This window comes from Dermochelys coriacea, chromosome 9, assembly GCF_009764565.3.
Source record: "Dermochelys coriacea isolate rDerCor1 chromosome 9, rDerCor1.pri.v4, whole genome shotgun sequence".
In the NCBI taxonomy this organism is placed as follows: domain Eukaryota; kingdom Metazoa; phylum Chordata; order Testudines; family Dermochelyidae; genus Dermochelys; species Dermochelys coriacea.
The window spans coordinates 2,886,566-2,906,662 of NC_050076.1; the positions used below are offsets into that span (position 1 = coordinate 2,886,566).

General features: G+C 49.1%; 1 protein-coding gene across 2 annotated transcripts in view; it reads left to right on the forward strand.

The window, feature by feature from the left end:
- FGF12 (fibroblast growth factor 12) overlaps nucleotides 1–20,097 on the forward strand; it is a 309,214-nt gene that overhangs the window by 111,495 nt on the left and 177,622 nt on the right. The window contains exon 1 of one of the 2 annotated variants that reach the window (XM_043492340.1): nucleotides 17,105–17,207. The exons of the other annotated variant lie outside the window; for it this stretch is intronic. Coding sequence (XP_043348275.1) covers nucleotides 17,120–17,207 — 88 coding nt within the window. The 5' untranslated portion in view covers nucleotides 17,105–17,119. Of the gene's footprint in view, nucleotides 1–17,104; nucleotides 17,208–20,097 lie in introns of those variants that run through there. 2 annotated transcript variants of the gene reach the window in all.

Below are 20,097 nucleotides of genomic sequence, written 5' to 3' on the forward strand. Positions count from 1 at the left end.
AGCTCCTCTGCACAAACATACTTTTTAGCTTCCTTCTCTTGTGTTTTCCCTCTAGCAAACGAGAGCAGAAGCACCCTTTTAGCTAAGATGAGACCTGAAGGCATGAAGGGCCGAGTGCTCGGTGCCTCCCAGGATTAGGTGCTTTTACCCTTGGGGTTCTGTAACCTTATTGTGTGTAATGGAGGGAGTATTCAATGCAGGCCCTGATCTGGAGCAGCTGCTCCAATGTGCCCCAGTGTGCTGGAGGATCTGGCCTTCAAACTGTATCCTTCTATGGCAAAATGTTTCCCATGGGCACAGACCCATGTTAATATCAGACCCTTTGGTTCATCCTCTTTTCACCTAGTGTTTGTACTGTGGTAGCACCTTGAGGGTGCCCCCTGGTTCCAAGCATTGCATGCGCCTCACATCTAGCACTTGAATATCACTTTCAGGCTCAGTTAACCCTCCCAAGCCCCTGGAGGGAGGGAGGTGGTATTCTAAAAGCTGGACATATTCAGCCAAATAAAATCCCCGTACGGGGTCACTAAAAGTGCAAAGATGAAGTAGTCTCAGCCAGATCTGTTTGCTTTCCATGACCATCTGAACGCGCATTTCACTTGCATGTTGGCTAAAAGCAGGGGTAAGCTTACACTCATGTATCAAGGGAAGGGACTACCCTCTATAGGGGGTGGGCTATTCCTTGCCACGGCTGGGAACCAGGGCTCCCCAAACCCCTCCCCAGAGTCCTGACACAGGCAGTTAGTCAAGCTAGAGAAGAGTCTGGCCTCATGCTGCCCAGCTCCGAACAATGCATCTGTGTGAAGATGACAGTGGCAAATTACATTGAAATGCTGCACCCAGCCACCAGCCCAACACTTCTGTGTGCTCCACAAAGCAAGATGTAAAAATGCCAAAAATACCCCAAGCCGGTTAGCACCCTCGCCTTGAGAGAATCAAAGCCCCAGGCACTGGCCTATGGAGCTTGTACCTTAATCTGGTTCTGTTCAGCCTCTCCCTGTAGCACACTTGGCCGCCTCCTGCTGACGTGAGGAGGGGAAGGCAAGGACTGCATGATCTGACCAAAGCTTCAGTTGTGTTTTGCTAATTACAAAGTGACAGAGGAACGCAGGCGAGTGTTGCGATCCCATTATGGATAGATTTTGAATTGTGCAGGCTGCTGAGAAAGTTCACAGTCTCTAAGCTTCTGCAGCAGCATTGGTATTGAGCAGCTTGCTCGCAGGACCAAATACTGTTTTAATTGAGGCCAATTTTAGCCCAGGGAAAGAAAGAGTCTGCTGGCGTAGCAAGATATGTTGCTGATGCACCTTGGCTATGTTTTCAGCTCTTACTGTACAGTCATTAACAGTTAGTGGTAAAAAAATTCCTAAGGGATGCATTGGGCTTTTAACTTCGTGACTCCTCTTTGAGGCAATGGAAATACCCAACTATAGTCCAACCCAATGATCTGAAGATTTCCAGAGTCTAAATTAAACTCTAATCTATGTAATACACTTGAGAGACATCCCCTCTTCATGACTTGTGTAGTACAAGACAGCAGGATGTCTCTTTCCAGGAAGAATACACGTTGGAACAACAAAACACCAGGGAAGTCAATGAAGCAACACCAACGAACACCAGCTAAGGATCTGGCCCACTGTGTGGGCCACTAAACTCCTAGCTCCCGACTTCAGCCCAAAGTGGGCTCTGTAACAGCATGGTGGGGTTTTGCACTAGTACGTTTTTCGGTGAATAGACTGCCTGACCATGCAAGGTGCCAGGCAACTCCAGAATGTCACTGGCTAAGCAGCGGTCACTTGGCAGCTCAGCAGAGGTGCTCAACTGCTCACCAGATGGGGTCCTTAGTGTTGCGGGAAGGTGGTCTCTTGACAGGCATGAAGATGGGAGTCCTCTGTCCGTAGGAGAGGTACAATCCTGGAGGGTAAAATTCCCACCAGGGTGATTCCTGAGCAACCCTGGAGCGTGCAGCACAGCGAAAGCTGTAGAGTTCTGGTTGATCCCTGCTTGTTGCAATACGAAATAGCAGAAGAGAGCAGCAAAGAGGACTGCAGGCATATCAAATAATGTGAAGGAAACCAAACCATCCCACAAACAGTTAACCTAGCTGTTCCCTCCATGACTTTCTGGTGGGGAAATGGGTGCTCCTCTCCTCAGTATGTATTCTTTATCCAGAGGAAGGAAACGACAGAGAGAGAGAGAGACGTTAAAGGACTATGAAACCTGGGAACGAGAAATAAAAAAGAAGAGAAGTTGGAATATGAAATACAAATAGCAGCATCCACTACGCAGAGTGCAAACATTGCAGGTTGACAACAGGTTGGCTAAGTCAGACACATATTGGTCCCTTATTCCTCTGATTCAATATAAAAGTCCCCAAGAGAAGCCGTAATCTTGCCTTGCAAGTGACACAGACTAGGGTGCTCTGACTACTTTTTGTGCTGCCTCCTGGCTTAAATAATGAATCTGAGCCAATCGGAGAGGCCAGACTTCTCCAACTGGGAGCTTTGTGGGTGGTGCCCATGGTGAGCTACGATCCACCAGCCCACATGCTAGGCTAGTACCAGTAAGCTGCCAGGTGATGGCTGCAGTCTGAGGATGGTCTGGGGATCCATAGACCCAGGTATGAGACCTGTGAGCCCTCACAGTAGGAACCCCGCCTTAAATATCCCTGGTGAGACTATAGCTAAGGAAGGAATTGTAGGGTTTCCTAGAATCACAGAGATTAGCTGTGGGAAAAACCCGTCTTCCCCCATGCAGAAAGCTGGCTGGAGAACCAAGCCCAAGAGGAGAGTGGTGAAGAGCCTGTAAAAGGAAGTGCTATCCAGTTATTAGCTAGTCTAACTCTGGGGTGCTCTCCCAGGGTGATCTACCTCTTTCATAGCCTGGGCTGGTTGAGGGGAGCAGGGTGGAGACAAGCCCATGGGGCAGAGGCTGGTAATGGGCTGATCAGCACCGCATGATTGGACCATGCACTCAGCTGGGAAATATAAAGGGGGAAAACTGGGAGAGAAGTGTCATGTAACCAGAGTAGGCTGCTGGCAGGCAGGCAGGCAGGCAGACCCTTTGGAGGCCCTGCCTGGTAGCTGCCAGAGGACCCCAGCCAGATTTTGTGTTACTATGTGCATATCTGTCTTGTTTGTGAAGACAATAAACTGAGCCCCGGAGAAAGGGACAGAAAACTCAGCTGGGGGTGAGGGATTGTCTTTTCCCAGCTAGTGACTAGGGCTGCCAGTGTATAGGCACCAATGCAGGATTTCCCCTGTAACTTCTTCACCCATAAGAAGTCTGTGTTTGCTTCCACCGCTTGGGGATCATTAATCCCACAGGCTGTATCAGAGATTAGTTAACAAATTGTTCCCAGAATTTACTCTTGTTTAATTTAATCCCATTACCAGATGTTTTAGTTGATAAGGTGCAATGCCAGCTTGATTAAACTCTGCTTTCCATGGATGGCCGCTGCCCATCTTACTGTGGGACACACTAGCTGTGGGCTTGCTAGCTATGCTCTCTGGGAAACATCACAGCTTCTGGAGGAGGGGATAGACAGACAAACCTGCAGCTGGGGTCCCAGCCAGTTTCCTCCCATTTAATGGGCCAGCCTGTGATACACAGGCGCAGAGTGATTAGTGCAGGGTCCAGTGAATGCTGGAAGGAAGTAATATCCTTCTAAACAACTCAGGGCAAGGTCAGAGTGCCAGGAATCCACCCACACTGCGGGAGTTTGCACCAGCTCGCATTAGGGTGAAGTCAAGGTCAGGTTTTCTAAATCTTTTATCATTTCTGCTGCTCCTTGTTTCTTACAAGACCTCCTTGTTTCTTACTCACAGTGAGAGGCTAGTGATTACATGCTGGCCTGCAGCTTTAAAGCAGATTGAGGGCTGAGTGGTGTTGCTTACATCCTCTTCCAAGGGATTTTGTAGAGGCACTGCCTGATTGATGTTCTGCCCCTGGGAGCTAATCTTCTCCTTTCTCTGAGTTTCTGCTGGTGGTAACCCCAGGGCCAGGGTAGTTCCTCGCGGCAGCACCCCCAAGACACAGCCAGGTGGCTTTTGCCAGCTCTCCAGTCCTTTGTTTAAAGTCCCTTTCTCCTCCCACCCATCCTCTGCCGGGATGAGCTTGTTTCTCTATTTAGGGTTCTGTGCTGGCAAGAGCTGTAGTAAATAAATACAGAGTTGTCTTTGATACACCGCTCAGCAATCCTGTATGAACTAGGGTTTCATTAGGGCCTGAATGTGAATGAAAAACACATGACAGCGATAACTACTATTAGAAGACAGGGGAGGAGGAAAGAAGATATAATGTGAGACAGACACACCCACCCACGAAGGGGCCTTGTAGTGTATCTGGAGCTGCACTTGTACTAACTCGACCCCCTAGTTCGCATAAATCCCTCTGGGAGGGGCCATCCCCAGCTGTAAAACTGGAGTTCCAGTCTGCCTCCCAACCAGTGACAAGCTCCGCTCTTGGCAGAGAATTGCAGCAAGGATCAAGTAGAGTTAATTTAATTTCTAAAGAGGGTCAGACTGAGTCCCAGATTCTTCTCTTGGAAAGGGGAGACGGAGGCAGAATTGAGGGAAGCCTCCCTGGGGAGGAGCAGGTTTAATTGCAGAGATTCTTTTGCTTTGTGTAGGGGTGGGGAGGGGAATGGCACACACACACATGCACAAAGGGGGACAAATGTTGTAGCAGAGCATGCCCCCTCCCTGCACCTACCCAAGTTAAAAAGAACTGGGGAGGCAAGGGTAAAAGGGAAGGAGTTCTCCTTTGTTCTGGAGGGGGGTTTAGATTCAATATGTGGATCTAGGCTTAGAATGCCCTAGTATTTGGGGACATTCAACTCTGGGATGAAACGGCGGAGAGGGCTGCTGGGTAAACTCAGCTCTCAATCTGTTTTGGCTGTTTTGGCCTGGAGCAGCTCCCATTGGCCTGGTGGTCTGGAGCATACAGTGGATCACAAATTGAAAATGAGTCAACAATGTGATGCTGTTGCGAAACATGCCACTATAATTCTGGAGTGTATTAATGGGAGTGTCGTGGGAGGAAATTGTCCTGCTCTACTGGACACTGGTGAGGGCTCAGCTGCAGTACTGTGCCCTGTTCTCGGGGGCACGCTTCAGGTAAGATGGGGATAAATTGGAGAGAGTCCAAAGGGGAGCAGCAGAAATGATAAAAGATTTAGAAAACCTGACCTTGAGAGGACTGGGCGTGTTCAGTCGTGAGAAAAGCAGACCAAGGGGGACCCAATAAGTCTTCCAATATGATAAGGGAAGCTATAAAGAGGACAATGATCAATTGTTCTGTGTTCCCTGAAGGTAGGACAAGATGGAATCAGCAAGGGAGATATAGGTTAGATATTAGGAAGAACTTTCTAACTTTCAGGGTAGTTAAGCTCTGGAAGAGGCTTCCAAGGGCGGTTGTGGAATCCCCATCACTGCAGGGTTTCAGGAACAGGTTGGACAAACACCTGCCAGGCTTCCGTGAAGTAGCCTGCTGTCTAATGGCCAGGGCTCAGCTTGTCCCAGAGGTGCTGGCTGGTGCAGAGCAAAGTGGGGCCAGGACTGTGAACAGAGTCCATGGGAATGACTCTGCCCACTTCTTGGGGGGTGCAGGCTGGCTGTGAACAGCCCCCCAGGGACTAGAAGAGAATTCCCTGCAGGAGCAGGTGCTGTCTTGGGCTGCTGTCAGTGGTCCCCCGGCCCAGGAGCCTTGGTGTAAGGGGGTGGGGCCATAGCACACATGCCCTGCAGCAATTCCAGCTTGTGCCGCAAGCCATAGGCAGTGCCAGGGAGCCTGCTGTAGCTTAGAGCAGCCCCTCAGGCTGCCAAAGTTACACCGGGGGCTGTCTTGGCCCCTGGCAGAGACCAGAATCAGGTGGGCACAACAGTGACTTAAAGCCCCCTCAGTGCAGCCCATCCATGCTCTGTGCTGTCTCTCCCTGTCTCTGTCATAAGGCACTCCCACCTGGCACTGCCCTCCTGCAGTGGGCCACGGCGGGACAAGCTTGCCTGAATTTCCTTCCTCCAGAGTCCCCAGAAATAGTTCAAAATAGCCCCAAGTAAAAATATAGCCCTTGCAGCCTTCATTGGTTACAGCAATCCTGTGCCCATAAATCGTAACCAAGTCCCACAAACCTAGACCAGAATTGCCGCAGCACAATCTAGAGCAGTATGTACGACACACTGCCCTGGCGTCCCTCAGAGCCGTCCTCCCCGACCTTGTACTCAGACAGCCACCCCTCATTTCCCAGTGGAGTGCAGCCCTGTCTTCCCAGTAGGACCCCCTGAGTCTCTCCTCTGGGAGCATCCTTGTCAGGGGCGCACCGCTCACTTCACCTGACTCTCTCATGGTTCTCCTGGGCCCACGAGGTGGAGACGTCAGTGGCTCAGCCACATTGCTGCTCCTCTCTGGCCCTGTGTTCCGGCTCTCTGAGCCAACAGGCATCTCCCTCTGCTGCCTTCGGCCCTGGCCTGGGGTTGCCAGCCGACAAGCCCCTTTGCTGCTCTCTTGCCTTCAGCTGTCGTCCAGGAACCACCTTCTGCTTCCTTCCCGGACCTTCCACAGCCCCCTGGCCACTCTCACCTGCCCTTCTACCGGAGCCAGTCTGCTCAGCTGGGCCTCTCCCTGTCTCTGATTCGCCCTGGTCCTTTTTAGCCCCCAGGTGCTGCCCTGCCCTCTTAACTGGCCAAATGGGAGGCCTGCTTTGGCACAGGCATGCTTTGTTTACTGGACCTGGCACAGCGGGCAGACTCTGTTAGTGCAGTGATGCTAGACTCGAGCAGTCCTTCTGCTTCCCTGAATGCAGCTGCGTGGGTGGGTCTGTTACTGACATCAGGCACCCTGCCCCATGGCACACACTTGCAGTCCGGCCCTCGCTGAGGACAGGAATAAGAATCCATGTGCTGTGCTGAATGGAACAGTCCTATTGCTGGCAGACGGCAGGGGTGGGAAATATTTCGATTCCTTATAACAGTAATACATAATCAGAGTTCTCTAGCACTTCAGAGTTCCTTTCATCTGAGGATCTCCAAGCGTGTCGCAAATAATGTCACCCACTTCACAGAAGGGGAAGCAGTGTTAGCAAGAGGTTAAGTGACTTGCACGAGGTTGGGTGTGTCAATATTGCTGCTAAGAACAAAGAGACAGGCCATCTTCCAGTCTGAACCAGCCTCGTCACTATGTACTCGCATGGCCAGGCTACTCCCTGCTTGGCTGGAGCATGTCTACGCCTGTTCTCTGAAACAACCAAGATGCAGTAGGTCAGTTCAAATACAATGAGCAGGTCCCTCTGTCTTGACACTTACCATCATCAGACTCTATTTTTAAGCTGTCTGTTAGAGTAAAAATCAAGAAATGGGAACTAATCACCCAGGAACAATATCGGCAGCCCTGAAACTAAAACACCAGTGTGGTAGCGGAGGGGCTTGAGCCATATTACCTTTGCCTGGTAACTCTCTCTACCTGAATCTGCTTGGATAGTCTGTTACCAATTCCAGCATTTGTGGAATTATAGTAGTATTACCACGCACTGAAAATCCTGAACCACGCCACACCCACCTTTCTCTAACTCAGATGCAAGACATTTGATACACAAAGCCGCCTTTATGTATTATATGATGCTCCCTCTCAATGTCTGGAAATGCTGCTAATAAATACTTATTACTGTGAGCCTTTTATGTGTCTGAGGATAAACCTATTAAACGATCAAGGGTATAGTACATCTTTCTTTTCTAAATCCGCTTTGGTGAGCTGAAGAGAGATTTTCTATGCTAGTCTATCAATCAAGTGCTGAAAGTGTTTTCCATTAGTTGTACACATGTGGTGGTCTTGCATCTTGACCAGATTAAAGCAATTAAAGAAGCAGTCTTTCCTGCTTGATGTGTGTAATATCATGCTGCTGTCTTTCCTGGAGATGGATAGCAGCTCCCTCCCCACAACTTCCCAGGTGCTTTCATAGAATCAGAGAATCACAGAATCTCAGGGTTGGAAGGGACCTCAGGAGGTATCTAGTCCAAACCCCTGCTCAAAGCAGGACCAATCCTCAACTAAATCATCCCAGCCAGGGTTTTGTCAAGCCTGACCTTAAAAACTTCTAAGGAAGGAGATTCCACCACCTCCCTAGGTAACGCATTCTAGTGTTTCACCATCCTCCTAGTGAAAAAGTTTTTCCTAATATCCAACCTAAACCTCCCCCACTGCAACTTGAGACCATTACTCCTCGTTCTGTCATCTGGTACCACTGAGAACAGTCTAGATCCATCCTCTTTGGAACCCCCTTTCAGGTAGTTGAAAGTAGCTATCAAACCCCCCCTCGTTTTTCTCTTCTGCAGACTAAACAATCCCAGTTCCCTCAGCCTCTCCTCATAAGTCATGTGTTCCAGTCCCTAATCATTTTTGTTGCCCTCCGTTGGACGTTTTCCAATTTTTCCACATCCTTCTTGTAGTGTGGGGCCCAAAACTGGACACAGTACTCCAGATGAGGCCTCACCAATGTCGAATAGAGGGGAACGATCACGTCCCTCAATCTTCTGGCAATGCCCCTACTTATACAGCCCAAAATGCCATTGGCCTTCTTGGCAACAAGGGCACACTGTTGACTCATATCCAGCTTCTTATCCACTGTAACCCCAGGTCTTTTTCTGCAGAACTGCTGCCTAGCCATTCGGTCCCTAGTCTGTAGCTGTGCATGGGATTCTTCCGTCCTAAGTGCAGGACTCTGCACTTGTCCTTGTTGAACCTCATCAGATTTCTTTTGGCCCAATCCTCTAATTTGTCTAGGTCCCTCTGTATCCTATCCCTACCCTCCAGTGTATCTACCTCTCTTCCTAGTTTAGTGTCATCTGCAAACTTGCTGAGGGTGCCATCCACACCATCCTCCAGATCATGAATGAAGATATTGAACAAAACCAGCCCAAGAACTGACCCTTGGGGCACTCCCTTGATACCAGCTGCCAACTAGACATGGAGCCATTAATCACTACCCGTTGAGCTCGACAATCTAGCCAGCTTTCTATCCACCTTATAGTCCATTCATCCAGCCCATACTTCTTTAACTTGCTGGCAAGAATGCTATGGGAGACTGTGTCAAAAGCTTTGATAAGTCAAGGATTAGTAAGGCATGACTTGCCCTTGGTGAATCCATGCTGACTGTTCCTGATCACTTTCCTCTCCTCTAAGTGCTTCAGAATTGATTCCTTGAGGACCTGCTCCATGATTTTTCCAGGGACTGAGCTGAGGCTGACTGGCCTGTAGTTCCCAGGATCCTCCTTCTTCCCTTTTTTAAAGGTGGGCACTACAATGTTTCAGAACATTCTGTCATGTAGGTTCTGTATGGTTGGGTTTCTTGTGGAACTAATGTCACCTGTCTTTGGACAGGCTTGATGGATTCACTTCCTTCATGATGAGGAGGGGCCTGAGCTTGTGATTAAAACAGTGGACTGGGACTTAGGAGATCTGAGTTTACTTCCCTGTTCTGCTCCAACCTTCTTGTACACACATGACAATACAGTTCCTTCCTTGCAACTCTCTTCTGATATGCCTGAGCCTTTCCAAGCAAGCTTTTGTGTTCCAGCAAATGCAGCCTTTGTCTTTGTCATAAACATACAGCTAAGGGTAGCATAAAATCCCTCCTTTATCTGTAAGGGGTTAAGAAGCTCAAATAACCTGGTTGGCACCTGACCAAAAGGACCAATAAGGAAAGAAGATCCTTTCAAATCTGTGGGGGGAGGTTTCGTTTGTGTGGTCTTTTGTTGTTCTCTCTTGGACAGAGAGGGACCAGGATAGGAAAAAACATCTCCTAAAACAAGCATCTAGATTACAAAAATTGTAAGTAAAGAAAGGAAATGCATTAGATTATCTTTTATTTTAGCTTGTGAATTTTCCCTATGCTAAGAGGGAGGTTTATTCGTGGGCGTTTTTTTTTTTGTAACTTTGAAGTTTTGCCTAGAGGGGAATCCTCTGTGTTTTTAAATCTTATTACCTGTAAATTTACCTTCCATTCTATTTACAGAGGTGCTTCTTTTACTCTATTCTTCATAATAAAGTTCTGTTTTTAAGAATCTGATTGGTTTTTAGTGTCCTAAAAACCCAAGGGTCTGGTCTGTGCTCACCTTCTTTACCTGTTTGGTTGTATATTATTCTCAATCCTCCCCAGGAAAGGGGGTGAAGGGCTTAGGGGGATATTTTGGGGAAACAGGAACTCCAAGTGGTCCTTTTCCTGAATCTTTGTCTAACTCACTTGGTGGTGGCAATGATACCATCCAAGGACAAGGAAGAATTTGTGCCTTGAGGAAGTTTTTAACCTAAGATGGTAGAATTAAGCTTAGGGGGTCTTTCATGTGGGTCCCCATATCTGTACCCAGAGCTCAGAGTAGGGAGGGAATCCTGACAGTCTTATTCAGGGGTGTTTTCAGTAATGGCATTCCACCTACAAGTGGGATTTGACCAGCTGTGGGATTTGATCATGGCTCTTGTGGGTGCTCCCATGCAGCGAACCAGAACAAGGTTTATGCATGACTTATGTCCCACAGAAACTGTACCTAAACCTAACTGTACCAAAGCCCTCTGCAAAGGAGTAAATTTCATCTTGAGTTGCCCTATCTTTGTACTATAATGAATAACCATCTCCATCAATATCCTTTGACTATTTCACTGCATTTCTCCTTAAAAACAATTTCAGTTATCTTTCCAAGAGTGGCATGGGCTTTAATGATTGGCTTACATGTTGTTTTGAATGATTTATCAAACTGAATTATTATTTTATTGATTACATTGTGGTTGCATCCAAAATGAGCTAGGTGCTGTGCAAACCCTGAGCAAAACGCACTATGCTTCCTAAAGGACCTTCCTCTAGCCATTTTCCTGCCTCCATTTCACGGCTTACCCCTGCCAGAAGCAAGGCTGTATCTGTCTACAGAGGAAACGAGTGTGTTCACAGCAAATCTTTTACAGCTAGTCTTTAAAATGGCCAAGTGACAACATGCATCAGTTGTTTCTTCTCTGTGGGCTTGATTCTGTTCTCCTTCCTGTGATGTAAATCAAGACTAATTCTGTTGAAACCAGAATGCAGAACGGCTTTGAAGATCAAAATCAGGCCCTGTAGCTCGAGTTCAGCTAGACACTATCAAGAAGACCTAGGTGAATAATTTGTAATCATAGTCCTCAAAGAATGTATTTGAATATCCTGGAATTTTTTAAAATGTTATTTCCGCCCATCATGCTAATCCTGATCCACTCACCAATATGGCAGGGTCAGAATTCCCTCTTGCATTCAAATGAACATTCATTTATAATTTCTGGGCTCTTTGTCCAACTCTGTCAAAGTAAAACAAAACAAGAATCCCTGCCATCCCACCTCTACCTTTTAAAAGTTTGTCATTGATGTGGATGATCGCATCTGCTACTCGAGGAATTCAAAAGAGATTTAAAAGTGATTTCTCTCTTTCCTTTTTCTCAGGGACAACTGTGAAACTGACCAAACTAGTTTCCATTCCTCCTTTGCATGCACATACAGAATGCTGCTGTGGCTAAATTTCCAGCTCTGCAGGCAGATTACCTAAATACACCAATTAACCAAGAGTTTTTTATTTATTTATTTATTTATTTATTATTTATTAATGTAAGGAACCATTTCTACTGGGTTTTCCCAGAACTTGTATATTGTGCTAACAAACCTAGATCTGGGACCTAGGTTGCTAGTTGTGTATAAATGTGTTTCTCACAGTTTCCTGATTATTAAATGTTCCCCAAATTTATATAGGGTCCTTTAATGTCCATCCAAACCTCACTAGCAGGGACACATTCTCCTCCCTGTACCTAAGGTTTGGTCTACACATAACAGTTATGTTGGCATAGCTGCATTGGTTGGGGGGTGAAAAATCCATACCTTTGAGTGACACAGCTATGCTGACTTAGCAGCATCTATTCTGGGGGTTATGTCACTGGAAGAATGCTTCTGTCAGCGTAGCTACTGTCATTCAGGGAGGTGGTGTTCCTACCCGGACGGATAAACCCCTTCCATCTCTGTAGGCTGCATCTACACTATGGGGTTATGCCGGCCTAGCTACAGCACTGTAGCTGTGCTCATAAAGTCTCTGTCATATAGACAAGCCCATAGCCAATGTCGCTCAGGGAGTTGATGTTCCTGGACTGATAGAAAAGCATCTTCTGTTGGTGTAGGCTGCATCCGGGGCTATGCTGGTATAGGCTCTGTAGTGTAGATGGGGACTGCCTCTCTCCTGGTGTGACCTGCTGCAGTTGATCAGTGGAAGCACTAAGGATGGATCCCCCTCGTTTATAACTCTGAATGGGCTGGTGGCAGGAAGGCGTCTTGATTTGAAACTCTCCCTTCTTCTTGATTTGCCAGTGCCCAGAATTGTTAACATTCCAGGTGTGCTACTGAAGCATTTGTGGAAGTGGATCTTTACTGTTGTTTGTTACAGTATATGTTGCAATAGCCTCAGTCAGACATTGGGGGTTCCATGGGGTAAGTACTGTACATCAGTGTAGGAAAATGTACCAGCCCTTCCCCAGAGGACTTGCAGTCTTGGTTCATGACCAGATGTAGCAGGTGGATGAAAGATAAACTTGGGAGAAGGGGGATGAGGTGATTATATCTTTGTGTAATAATAGTAGTTTCAGTTTGCCATCTGCTGGCGGTGTTCTGTAAGCATAGAGAAACAGGCATTGCTCTGGTATTTAAAGGAGACTGGGGTGATAGCCCTGGGAGAGTGGGCAGGGTGGTTTGTGTAGGGTCATATGTTGAGATATGGAGTTGGGATATGGGGCCATTCTGTTTATTCTGTGGCATGGTGATTTTTCCAAGGAGTTTGCTGGAATGACCTGGATGGGTAGGTGATCATAAATACATGATGTGGAAGTTAATGATCCCCTCTGTGGTGACTTTCAGCAGAGGGTACCCTGGCAATAAGTACTGTGGGCACAAAATTTGTGATTAATAATGAATCCCTGGGAGTAAGGTAAGTAAGGAGTAAGCTGCACAGTAAGGTTTGAGGTGCTACAACAATGTAATTAATTAGCTGACAGAAATAAGCAGCCTCTTCTTTTTGCAATTTTTAAATGATCGGTTTATAATTACCAAGCAAGCATTTGAAATGCTTTTTAAGATCTAAATCAGAAATGCAGCTGTCATCTGTGTTTAATGGCTGGTTTGATGGTCAGAATTGGCTTTCATTTTAACTGCCCTGAGCTAGGGTCTGGAGCCACAATGTGACTCAGGCATTGCAATGCTCAGTGGCACAACATCTCTTCTTTAGGCATCTACAAATTCACTGGAACAGCAATGGGATCCAAAACCCCTGAGTTAGGTCAGTAGTTCCCTCTCCAAGGCATGGGGAGAGACAGGTGCCCACAGAGCCAGCACACTAGGTGTGGTTCTGCCTAAGCTAGCCAATGGGAGATGCCAATGAGAGGTGGGTGTGCTAAGCCCCGCCCCCTCTCAGAGATAGGTGCCAAGTCTGGGCTGCAGGGAGGCACTTAGCTCTGTTAGCAATCCAGGAACAGAAACCCCCTCCTGGGGCCAGGCAGCTTGGGCGCCTAAGTCATTCTCGCAAGAGGAGGAAGTGGGGAGGAATGGCTCCCTTTACAACTTAGAGCATTCACCCAGAATATGGGAGACCCAGCGGGAGAGAGGAATTAAACAGAGGTCTCCTGCCTCTCAGGAGCATGCCCTAACCAGAAGGCTATAGGATAGTCTGATGGGGGTTTCCCTCAGTCTCTCCTGTTTTAAAGCTGTTCCACTTTAGATAAATAATTTAAATAGTCAATGGAGCAAGGGACTGGTCCCTGGGTCTCTCCCGCCCCATGGGTGCCCTAGCCACCAGGCTATACAATACCACCGCCTCCCCCCCCCCCCCCCAGCCCAATCAAAATTCCATTAAAAGTTTGTTTTGTTTTTTGGAAAAGTTCCTGACCAGCTGCAGTACTAGAGAGCCAGGCTCTACTTGTGTGCTAGGTATCCAAGTGGAGTATCCAAGCACCCCATCTGTAATATAGGTATTATCACAGCATCCTGGTGAGGGAGGGCAGTGCTATCTGCCTGTTGTATAGATGGGGAATGGAGTCCTAGAGCGAGTTGCCCAAGGTCATTCAGGAAGCGTGTGGCAGAACAGAGACTCAAACGCTGGTTACTTACATCCCAGGGTACCACCTGACCACTAGTTTCATCCTTTCTCCCTACTCCTGGCCCATAGAGCCCATAACTTGTCACCTGAGGCTGGCTCTGCCTCATTCTTTACAGCTGGGTTTAGAGGCATCCTCTCTCATTGTTACAGTGAAAACTCTGAATCCCCCTTGAACTCTTGGGGAGAAATGCACCCCATCTACAGTGGCAGCACAAAGCCTACGCTCCTATTACATCCCATGGAAGCCCTCTATCAATACTGCACCACGGGGGATGGTCACACACAGCCAAGAGCAGTGGGAGGTTTGACAGACTCCAACAAAAGCAGGGATAGATGATGGTTTGAGAGGCAGAGACTAGGTAGGCAAGCAATTCAGAGCATGCTGCAATCCAGACTGAAATTCACTCTGTGCACCGGGTCAATATGGGGCCCATACACTACTGCCATCGGCTCCAGCGGTGCACAAAACTGCCCCCGGGCCTGGCTGCATTTCAGTGATGCGGTACGGTCCACTCTGATGAAAGGCTCCATTTCAGTGTGCTTCATATTAGGAGTTTTACTTCCTATGGGGAGGTTTCCAGGCTGATTTCTAGGTGAGGGATTTTTCCATTCTGGGCACTTTCTTGAATCAAAGGCAACTTTCTCAATAGTGCTTTTCATACAGCATAGTAGCCATCCTGCCATGAGTGTGGAATTCACCCCTGCAAAGAGAGCTGGTGCTAGCTTTGACCTGGACGACTGCCCTATGGTGACAACTAACTTTTGTAGGGCTTCCAAAAACAATTGATGAAAACCCTGAAGAATCATTTTGTCTGTATAAGTGCAAAGGAGTAGCCTTCTAAACCAATCGGTCTCTGAATGATTCCCTGTGCAAATAATCTGACACCCACTTCTGAAGCACTGCAGCCTAGAGCGAGTGTGGTAGGCATGTATATTAATAGGGGACAGGGTTTCCCCCCCAGGAGACACACTTCTTCCACCAGCTTGTACCTGTTGCTTTAATTGGACCAAGTTCATCAGCTTAATCCCCCAAGACCAGAGGTGCACCTGGGTTCTGTTGCTGCTGTGAAATAGGAAATGAAAAGCCCTCCATTGGCACTGTTTAGTACTGCTACCCCAGGGTGTGTCTGCCTAGGAGGAATAACTCCTGCCTGTAAACCTTGGCAGGCAAGGGTGAGCGTTCGGAGCAGAAGGAGAGGAGGAACTGGTGACGTAGACCAGCACCGCATGGGGCTTGGCAGTGGTTCTCAAACTTCCTTGCACCGCAACCCCCTTCTGACAACAAAAATTACTACATGGCCCTAGGAAGGGGGACCGAAGCCAGAGCCTGCCCAAGCAAAGCCCAAGCTCCACTGTCCCGGGTGGGCAGGCCGAAGCCGAAGCCCCAGGACTTCGCCCCGGGCAGGGGTCTGTAACCTGAATCCTGCTGCCCAGCGTTGAAGACCGTGGGCTTCAGCTTCGACCAGGTGGTGGGGCTCAGGCTTTGGCCCCAGTAAATCTAACACCAGCCCTGGCAACCCTATTAAAACAGGGTTGTGACCCACTTTGGGCTCCTGACCCATAGTTTAAGAACTGCTGGGCTAGAGGAACTGCAAAGCCAAGGTCCTTTGGCCATGGGCCATTGAGAGCTTTAAAGCAGAACTCCCCACTGGTGGGCCGTAGGCCACACCTGTTTCTGAGTCCCCCATGGGAGTCCATTCACTAGGACCTGAGCATGTCGGGCTGAGCCCCCAGCTATGTGTGTGTGCCGGGGTTCAGCTTGGACCCAGCTAACCGGGTGCTTGTGTCCCCAGACAATGGGAACATCATCTTCAAAGGTTCAACCAGGCAAAATAAACACTAGCCCAAAGCAGAGGCCACTGGCCAAGGCACCTACCAGCGAGTAAAAGTTGAGGCCCCAATCCATGGTGAGCCTCCTTGGACCGCAGCTCTCTGAGCAGTGACATTCAGATTGTTTGCAGCGGTGTTAGGGGCACTGGCTGTCGCTTGTCAGCGGAGTCCAGGGAGTCATGGCCCTGTGTAATGGTCACCGTGAAATGTGCAGGCAGGGGCAGGGCACAGGGGCTTGTTCTGGGGGATGGGTGTAAGGGACGATCCTGGCTGACTGTCCCATCCAGCCCCTGGGCACTTTTTGGGGAAACGCCCCAGAAGCTCCCCGGGCTGGAGAAATCTGACAGCCAGGGTCTCCTTTTGCATTAACCAGCAACTCTCCGAAGCGGCTCTGTCCCATCGCCAGTGGGGCGCTCTCCTGCCTTCCCTCCCCCCTGCCCCGCGTGCCCCAAGTCCCCAGCCAGGGGCCCATGTGCAATGGGGGCTTCACACTCCCGGGGGCAGGAGCAATTCAGCGCTGGGCAACTCCGCAGCGCGCTGCTCTGCCAGTCCGTGGCGCCTGTCCCGCCCTGCGCCCCCGCTCCCCCCGTCCCGTCCTGCGCCCCGCTCCCCCCGTCCTGCGCCCCCCCGTCCCATCCTGGGCGCCCCCGTCCAGCCCTGCGCCCCCCCGTCCCGCCTTGCGCCCCCCCCGTCCCGTCCGACCTCACTTCCCCTGGATCCTCCGCCCCTCGGTCTAACCCCCCCGCGCCTTCTCCTGCCGCCGGGCCGGACCCGGGGCGTTATCTCCGCCCGGGGCTGGTGCCGGGGCGCTCTGCAGCCGGGGAGCCGGAGTCTCTGCTCCCGGCGGGGTGGGATCGGCAGCCCGGGCCTGGGAGCGGTTGTCCCCCCCACCCCCAGTGGCGCTCCCGGCAGGGGGCAGGGCCCACGGGCTCCGGGGCTTGACGAGCTTCCCAGAGCCCGGCCCCTCCCCTGAAAAGTCCCAACAAGTCACGTTGGAGCGATTCCGAGGGCTCGGAGCAGCGGCGGCTGCTGGGGGCGCGCAGCCCTCGCCGCTCTCCGCCCCGGCTCCGTGCGCCCGCGGGGCTGCCTGCGGCTGGTGGCGGGTCGCGGTTCCCCGCACCGCAGGGAGGCGCCGCGGCCCGGGGACTCCCATGAAGATTCCGGGGCTTCTCCTGAAGAAAGGCTCGCACATGCTGCAGTGTCTCTGCGGAAGGCGCCTGAGATCCAGCAACAGCCCAGGTGGGGATTTCCCTGCCCTGGGGGGCTAGAGTCCCTGCCACCCTCCCCCGCAGCCCTCCTCTCTGCTAGCCCGGCCCGGGGCGGGGGTGCGCCAGCCCCTTCCTTACCGGACTTTCCCCCCTTGCGTCTGGAAGGCAGCGCTCTGGAACCGGCCGCGCTCAGCGACCCCGCCGAGCCCGGCTCCCGGGCGCTCCCCCTGTGCTTCCCGCGGGCAGGATGGGGGTGCCGCTCGGCTGCGTCTCAGCGGCTGGTGGCTCGTTGGCAGCACAGGGGACACCGAACAGGTGGCTGGCAAAGTGTCTTCTGCCGAAGAACTGGAGCGTGGCTTTTCCAACTCCTTCTCCGGGTCAGTCCCGCTTTACTGTGCAAGGGGATCCGTGCCCGTGGGGGAGCTCTGGCCTTGGTGCTGAAAGGTGCACGCCCCAGAACCTCGCTTGGCCCAAGCCCATCGGGTCAACCTTTTGTCTAGGGCCTGGGAAATCTAAGGTTAAAGCTTCATGAGCTTAGTTTGTCTAGGTGTCCCGAGAGGAAGATGTTGTTTAAGGTAAAATAATCAAACTCCCCACTTGGATTTTGTTGTGGATTTAGTGTGCCTCGTGAAGAGTCTTTGAAAAAAATGAGAAATATTTCAAATGTGTTGTGGTTAATCAGGCTTGGGTTTGGGGGGGGGGGGTGAGGGGTGAGGGTTGTTTTTGGAAAATAAATTGTAAACTCTTTCTCCCCCGCCCCTGTGGTTGACTTTCTTGCATTCCGAAAACTTACTATTCTGCTCTTTCTATAAAGCAGTTGGATCAAAATAAAATGAACAGATTTTCTCTCTTTCCATAAAAAGCAGGATTGTATTTTTAAATAAATATTTCTGGTGTCCTAGGCTCTGTTAACTGCTTTATTTTGTACCTTTTAAAACAGAGCCACATTTTTGTCTCGAAAACCTGTGCAACTTCTCCTAACACTCTTGGTGGTAGGTCTGTGGGTCAAAAGACAATACACCCCAAACAAATCACTTTTTTATGCATTAGAATGCATACTTTTCTGGAAGGCATTTTTAAAATACTTCTCCTAAAGCAAAAGGTGGTTATTAAAATCTTTATTTAAAATTTAATAGTGGCACATATATCAGCTGAAATCTGGATAACATTGTATCTGTCACACAAGCACTGTTTCTGACTCTATAGTGGCCATATATATATATTCTCTGAACTTTTATATGGAGAGGGACATGTTTTCTAGGGGTTGAAGCAAGAAATTGAGACCACAAAGCAAGAATAAGAGTACTTGTGGCACCTTAGAGACTAACAAATTTATTAGAGCATAAGCTTTCGTGAGCTACAGCTCACTTCATCGGATGCATTTGGTGGAAAAAGCAGAGGAGAGATTTATATACACACACACAGAGAACATGAAACAATGGTTTTATCATACACACTGTAAGGAGAGTGATCACTTAAGATAAGCCATCACCAACAGCAGGGGGGGGAAGGAGGAAAACCTTTCATGGTGACAAGTACTAGTTCAAGTTCATGGTGACAAGTACTACAGGACAGGCCCAACAAAGAAAACAACAGAACGCCACTAGCCATCACCTTCAGCCCCCAACTAAAACCCCTCCAACGCATCATCAAGGATCTACAACCTATTCTGAAGGATGAGCCATCACTCTCTCAGATCTTGGGAGACAGACCAGTCCTTGCTTACAGACAGCCCCCCAATCTGAAGCAAATACTCACCAGCAACCACACACCACACAACAGAACCACTAACCCAGGAACCTATCCTTGCAACAAAGCCCGTTGCCAGCTCTGTCCACATATCTATTCAGGGGATACCATCATAGGGCCTAATCACATCAGCCACACTATCAGAGGCTCGTTCACCTGCGCATCTACCAATGTGATATATGCCATCATGTGCCAGCAATGCCCCTCTGCCATGTACATTGGCCAAACTGGACAGTCTCTACGTAAAAGAATGAATGGACACAAATCAGACGTCAAGAATTATAACATTCAAAAACCAGTTGGAGAACACTTCAATCTCTCTGGTCACTCGATCACAGACCTAAGAGTGGCTATACTTCAACAAAAAAGCTTCAAAAACAGACTCCAACGAGAGACTGCTGAATTGGAATTAATCTGCAAACTGGATACAATTAACTTAGGCTTGAATAGAGACTGGGAATGGATGAGTCATTACACAAAGTAAAACTATTTCCCCATGGTATTTCTCCCTCCCACCCCACCCCCCACTGTCCCTCTGATATTCTTGTTAACTGCTGGAATTAGCCTACCTGCTTGTCACCATGAAAGGTTTTCCTCCTTCCCCCCCCCTGCTGTTGGTGATGGCTTATCTTAAGTGATCACTCTCCTTACAGTGTGTATGATAAACCCATTGTTTCATGTTCTCTGTGTGTGTGTATATAAATCTCTCCTCTGCTTTTTCCACCAAATGCATCCGATGAAGTGAGCTGTAGCTCACGAAAGCTTATGCTCTAATAAATTTGTTAGTCTCTAAGGTGCCACAAGTACTCCTTTTCTTTTTGCGAATACAGACTAACACGGCTGCTACTCTGAAACCAAAGCAAGAATGTGCTTAAGCCCAGGCTTAAAGTTAAGCATGTGCCAATGTGTTTGCCTGAATAGGGGGCCGAGTATCAGAACCTGTTGTGGGTTTTTTCAGGCTCTGAATGGTCTTTTCCTGGGGTTTTGGGGAAGTCACTTAACCATTCTGTGCCTCAGTTTTCCAGCTGTAAAATGTGAGGAGGATAAGAAGACCTGCCATATCTCAGGGGGTTGTAAGACTTAATCTTTATAAAGCACCATGAACAAAAGGCCTAAAAGTGCAAAGCAGGAGCAGTAGAATTTTATTATTTATGGGCATCTCTCAAAGGCTA